Source organism: Cariama cristata, unplaced genomic scaffold (assembly GCF_000690535.1).
Source record: "Cariama cristata isolate BGI_N322 unplaced genomic scaffold, ASM69053v1 scaffold23521, whole genome shotgun sequence".
NCBI lineage: Eukaryota > Metazoa > Chordata > Aves > Cariamiformes > Cariamidae > Cariama > Cariama cristata.
The window spans coordinates 14,252-20,402 of record NW_009599167.1 but is presented as its reverse complement, the minus strand read 5'-3'; the positions used below and the strand labels follow the sequence as shown (position 1 = coordinate 20,402).

General features: G+C 55.3%; 1 protein-coding gene across 1 annotated transcript in view; it reads right to left on the bottom strand.

The window, feature by feature from the left end:
* The window catches only part of FAM83G (family with sequence similarity 83, member G), a 17,358-nt gene that overhangs the window by 1,231 nt on the left and 9,976 nt on the right, over positions 1–6,151 (bottom strand). The window contains 3 exon segments of the mRNA XM_009709597.1: positions 2,822–3,256; positions 3,258–4,272; positions 5,089–5,213. Coding sequence (XP_009707899.1) covers positions 2,822–3,256; positions 3,258–4,272; positions 5,089–5,213 — 1,575 coding nt within the window.

Below are 6,151 nucleotides of genomic sequence, written 5' to 3'. Positions count from 1 at the left end.
CCCCCGCCGTGCCGCCAGCACCGCATCTCCACCGTGCTGCTGGCATCGTCTTGGTGTTCGGTCACTTAGTCCCAATATCCCAATGGCCTCTCTGGTCCTCGAGCGGACACCTCCTGCTTTGTCCGGGAGGGCTGCGTTAATGCAGTTTAGCTTAGGTAATGTTAGATTGATTTAACTAGATTGCTTAAAATCAGTGCTAAGGTCTGCAATGTCTTCAGGTGGGAAGGGCTAAGGGTGATTTAGCTCCTCTCCCTTTGAGGTCATCAGGTGCCTGATGTGGTGCACATGGTGCCTGAGCTGGGTGGTGGGTCCTGTGGCTCCTGACGTGCTCTGACTCTCGGGCAGAAGTTAGACCACGGCTTCCTTGAGCATCCCACTCCAGGAACCGGCACCCTGTCCCTCCTGCCCACCAGTGGCATGAACCAGTGCTTGTTCAGGAGTGGCCAAATCCTGCTGGGTGCTGAGCACTTCTCTGGAAGCCTTTGGGGAGAGCCTGAGCTCTTTTAAAGTCTACGTTTCCTGCAGATGTTGCCTATTTAAGAGAGATTGCCTCAAAGCCCAAGGGCTGGCTGTCTTGTGGATGGACATGGCTTGGCCAGAGCTTTGAGGTGCAATGGTTTGAGCAGTGTGGGTGAGGGAGTTGTGGTAGGAGCAGGCTGGACTTGGTGTCCATTTCATTGCGGTCACTCTTTGGGAAGGAGCTTGAATAGAAGGGGCAGGAGGGGAAAGGATGGTGGTGGGGAATGGTTGATACTGGCAGGAGGCTGGACTGCTGTGGTTGCACTAGGATTTTGTGGTGCTATGGCATAACATCAACCCGCTGCTGGTCTGGAGAGAAACCTGGCCTGTGGGTCGGGTACGCATCTACGTGGTGTTTGGGAGCTGCGTTTGGGCCCGATGCCCAGCGGCTCTGGTGTTTGGAGATACTTGGGATGCAGTCTGACAAGGAGGAGGCTGATGTGGAACAGGAGATGATGGCTGCTCAGCCATCCTGCCCGGCTCTCCCACAGGTCATCGTCCAGCGGTCGCTCTCTGCTAAGAGCCTGAGTCACGCCAAGGCCGGTTCCATCTTGGCCAGCTACCTGAAGATGCTGCCCTTGTTTGTTATCATCATGCCAGGGATGATCAGCAGGGTCCTGTACCCAGGTAAGGACCCCGCCGTGCGGACGTGGAGCTGGCAGGATGGGTATTTTGCCTGTCACTAAGCGATGAATGGGAGGGGGGCTTGGCTGGAAACCCCTGCTCCGCACAGACCTGGGGGCTCCGCAGGAGAGAGAGAGGGACAGGAGAGGACCTGAGTGCCCCCAGCACTCTCCTTGTGCCCATCCTGCATCAACCAATGCTGCTGTACCCTATTTATTAACCGTGCAGCCGGGTGTGAGTGGGGTTGCATCTATTTAGGCAAGGCGATGCTCCAGGGATAACTCAGGTGCCGTGTTCTCAGCGTGACGGAGAACACGATGTTTGCCCCGAGTGAGCCTCCACCTGCCTTTTGGGCTACGGGCCAGTAGATGAGAAATGTGGACCCAGAACAAAACTGTTTGGTGGGGTTGATGGTGTTTACTGTCGGATTCAAGGTTTCTAGAGAGTTAATCAAAGATTGCTTTGGTTTATTATTTTTACACATGGGAGAAACTATTCTCTGCACATTTCCATCAGCTGAGCGCTGGCTTTCTTAACCCTGATGACCTGTTAATTATCTGCCTTTCCTCAAAGAGCCAGAACAAGTTATTGCAGGAACACCAACGTACCTGGCCACCCTGAGCGCGGTGTCACCCAGGACCTGGGTCACAGAGCATCAAAGGGCTCAGTGCTCCTCGCCCTGCACGGCTCCACAGGGCGCGAGGGGATATTTGATGTGCGAGGATTAAAACCCTGCTCTGTGCTCTGTGGACTCTGGGGTAGTAAAATTTAATTCCCTGTAAATACAGATTAGATGTTCAGCTGGGGTAACCTCAGGTGGCTTTGGTGATTTCAGCTGCTGATTTAGCCCTGGGGGTTTGAATGCCCCGAAAAGAGCGGGTGGGGAGGTGGGGAGCCTTGAGAAACCAAAATGCTCGGTAGTGGTGCAAGAGGCTGCAGCGCTGGGGTGGAAATTGGGGGTTGACTCTGCGATCCCCCTGCCTGGATGGGGTGATGCTCCTGCCGTGGCGGCGATGCTGGTGTGCACCCCGTGGGCTTGCAGCGGGGAGCTGGCATGCACCCTGTGGGGTGACAAGGTCTGGCGTCACTCGTGGATCAGCCACGAAGCTGCTGACTGCAACCCTCGCCCACGGAGGTTGTCGTCCCTGTTTCTCCGCTGTCTTGCTCTGTCTAATTATGTGTCCGAGTGCTTTTACTTTGATGCTAATCACCTTTGTAAGGAGCTAGAAAACAAGCCTGAGAAGGACACGCCTGCGTGCAGAGTCTGTCCCTGGCTGGGCATGATGCCACTGCTGATGGGCTGTGGGATAGAGCCCAGCGGTTCCAGGCACAGCCGTACAGTTGTGTCTGGGGGCGGGCGGGGTTTTTTTGATGCCATGGAATAATCTTTAATTTCTAAAAATCTCCCCTTTGCCAGTCGTTCCCATGGCACTCCCAGACACCAAGAGCTGTGGCATGGCCACCACCTTCCCGACCAAGAGCGCCTCTTGGGTGACTCCTACCACTGCCGCGTGTAGGGTGTTATTCCCTGGTATGGGAAGTCTGATCTCGGCGTTTAGGACGCGACACCGAAGCTAGGGATGACACCACGCCTTGGCTGAGCTGGCTGGGTCACCTCCAGGTTTGCAACCTTTGTAGGGTGGAGAAACGTAGGGAAGGTTATAGCAAAAAGTCCTACCTGCGCGGCACTGCTGGGGTAGGAGCTGTTGCCATCCAGGATGGTGCGGGGCAGCACACACCTAATTTCCACAGCGTTGCTCCTCCTCTTCGTCACGTCCTCCATGCGGACGTGCTTCAGGGAGGGGAGGCTCCCCAGGGGGCTGAGGAAGGTGCCCCGGCTAATGTGAGGGTCACTGAGCTTCCTCTGCACGGGAAGGATCTCCCCGTTGTGGGTGACATCCGAGTTGGTTCGCCGGAGCGGCCCGTAGCGATCCCTCACCTCGAAGTACTCGTCTGAGATGGAGGAGGCGTTGGAGCGGCGGTAGCTGTGGTCAGCAGAGCTGCTGGAGTAGCTCTCCTGGTCACTGAGAGTGATGTACTCCTCTTCCTCCTCCTCCTCTTCTCCCAGCCCGTTGTGGGCGCAGGGAGACCCTTTGTCCTCCTGTGTCCGGTGGCCCTGCCGCCGGCTGGTCTGGCTGGAGATGGCAGGTGTCCGTTGAAGCTTTGTTGGGGCTCTCCTCTGGCTCCTGCGTTGCCCCTGCATGGTTGGACGGCGGTGGTTGTGTGTCACCCTCCGGGGCAGTGCTGCTGTCGCAGGGTGTAATGACTTTGGTCACAAGGACACCGACGGGGATGGTCCTTGGCTTTGGAATTGGGGGCTTGATGTCCTGCAGTGTCTCCTCTGGTGGCTTCAAGCAGTGGCCCAATGGTGAAGTAGCAAACGTTCCTGCTTGCTTCGTTGTCCAGCTGGACCCTTCGATGGGGCTGGTAGCAGGGGCTGCAGGAGCTTCCATGGGGGTCTGTGGGGTCTGTCTCTGGCAGGGGGGCACCAGAGGTGGCTCTTGGTCTGAGTTTTTCTTGATCTCCATCTCCCTGTTCTTCAGCATCTGCCGGTGCTGGGCGCTGGCCTGGGAGACGTCACAGACTTTGATGCGGTTCATCTGCGAGAGCTTCACGTTCTTTATCTTGGGGTCGATAATGTTGATGTAGCCCAAGACTTCACTCCCGGGCTCAGGGTCAGGCTCAACCCAGGTAGGCAGGTAGTCAAACATGTTGGCTTTCTCCAGATTCAGGAGGCCGGGGTGGATGAGGAGGGAGAGGTCTGCCACGTCACCGTGCCTGTCGCCCCCCTGGCCCTCGGGCAGGGCTTTGCCTTTGTTGTCCATCTTCTGGTTTTTGTCCTGGTTCTCGGATGAAGTCTTGCTGATTTGGTCGGCGCTCTTGGCCTTCACCAGGGCGTATTTAGGGTTTATCAGCTTCTTCACCACGGCGTTGGCGGGGGTCACCGGCACGACGGAGGGCAGCGTTACGGGCTCGGGTTCGGGCTCTTCACCCATGGAGATGGACTTGAGGCTGACACCCTTGGACATGAGGTAGAGCTCCTGGAATTGCTTGTCGAACGCCTCCACCACTTGGCCTGAGAGGACCGTGATGACGTTTCGGTCTGTCCTCGCCGCGGACCAGGTGAAGCTGGAACAGAAACACATTGGAAACTCTCTGAACGCTCGCTGGTAAACAACACACCTCTCCCCAACCCTGGCTTTCCCCGGGGGATTGATGGTGCTAGCAGGGACATGATCTCACTGTAAACATCAGTAATAACGAGACTGAAGAAATAGCTCTTATCCCCAATTAGAATGAAGTTGAAGTCTTCAGCACACTGGAACTTGAAGTAAAAATAGAAGGTATTTGCTGTGGGCCAGTTAGTTTTTCACTTTAGTATTGGCCACTTCTCCTTTCTCAGTTTGTGTTAGTTAAAAAAAGCAACTCATAAATAGATGTGGGTTTTGTTGTGGCCAGAAAGTACGAAATGTTTCAGTTCCATGTTTATGAAACTTGTCTTTTAGAGCTGAAAAGCTTACCGAGACTGATCTATTTCTACCAGACTAAGTTTTCATTTGGACAAATTGGAAAGTACTTTGGGTAGGAAATATTTCATTAGAAAAGCTGAGGTTAACACGAGAGCCAGGACTGGCTGCGGTTTGGTGCTTTTGTCCTTCCTTGTGCTCATCACATCCATTGGCAGAAGCATTCGGTGTGTCCCACCACCTCCAAGAAGGGAGGGATGTCCTAGACCTGAGGGGTGGTGGGAACCCCTTGGATCCCACTCCAAATCTCAGTCTGGCTTTGCAAAATCATCTTCCAGTTTAGGAGGAGGGGAGCAAGTTTGGGACAGGGTCCTGGGGCCACGCTGGGCAGGGAACCAGGACTTGGACCACGTGGGTCCATGTCGGTCCTTTGACCAATGCCTCCGTGGGGTGGGTAAGAGGAAACATCGCTGATTACCTGTAGGATCCACACATGGCCCGGTCCCCGTCCACAAACATGAACTTCTGGGCCAAAGCCCCTTTGAACTTGGTGGCCGAGCGGGTGAAAAACTCTGTTCCCCCCGTGCTCCGGACTCGTAGGTTCTGCAAAGCAAAGGCAGAGGCGTGAGCAGGAGCAAAGGGCTGCTCTTCAGAGCATCGTTCACATCATCGATGCTCCCATGGGTGCCCCACAGCCCCTCCAAGGAGTGGGAAACGGTCTTCATGACCAGCTCAGAGGAGGCCACAGCGATGGGAAGATAAAATAACTTGCCCAAGGCCGTGCAGCAAACCATGGATTTGGTTTCAAGAATTTCCTGCTTTGCCCATGTGTCGGGCAGTGTTTTCTACCTCTTGAACTCGGTGCTGCCTGCATCCGTGGGTGAGCAGCGTGCTGCCAAACGCTTTCTATCTCCTGCGATCTATGCAAATGCCACCGTGGGAGAGGTGATTCTTCATCTCCTCCCCAGCAGAAGATGTACAGGGGGTTTGGGGGGAGGTGGTGACCTCAGGACAGCGCACGTGGACCTGATGGCAGTGGGCTTGTCCTCCACCAGTCTCCCCCCTTGCCATGCTCCTAAATCTGAGCGTCTAGCTCTGTTTTTAGGGATGGGTAGGGAAAAAAAGACAGTGGGGCAACATCTTTTCACCCTGGGAAATGAAACCTGGAGACGTGGGCCAAAAGGGGGCACGTCCCATAGCAGGTCCCAGTGGAGGTGGCCGGGGCGCGGGGTGTCCTCCCCGCAGGGAGCCCGGGCGCAGAGGGGCAGCCCTGGCTCTGAGACGATGGGGTTGATCTTCAGTCTGGCTCATGTCGCCGTGTGTCTCCGTGGAGGGCACCAGCACATTTTTGCAGCTGAGCAGATAGCATCTTTCACTGCAAATGTTCTCCCTTGGGTGGGGAGAAAATATTTTCTTACGAAAGCATCTGCATTCCTCCTGTTCCTGCTGGGATGTTGGAAATGCCATTGCTAAAGGCACCGTGTTGTGTTGTCACCAGGTCGTGCCCTCCACGGTTGTTTTTTTGTGGTGTGTTTTTTTTT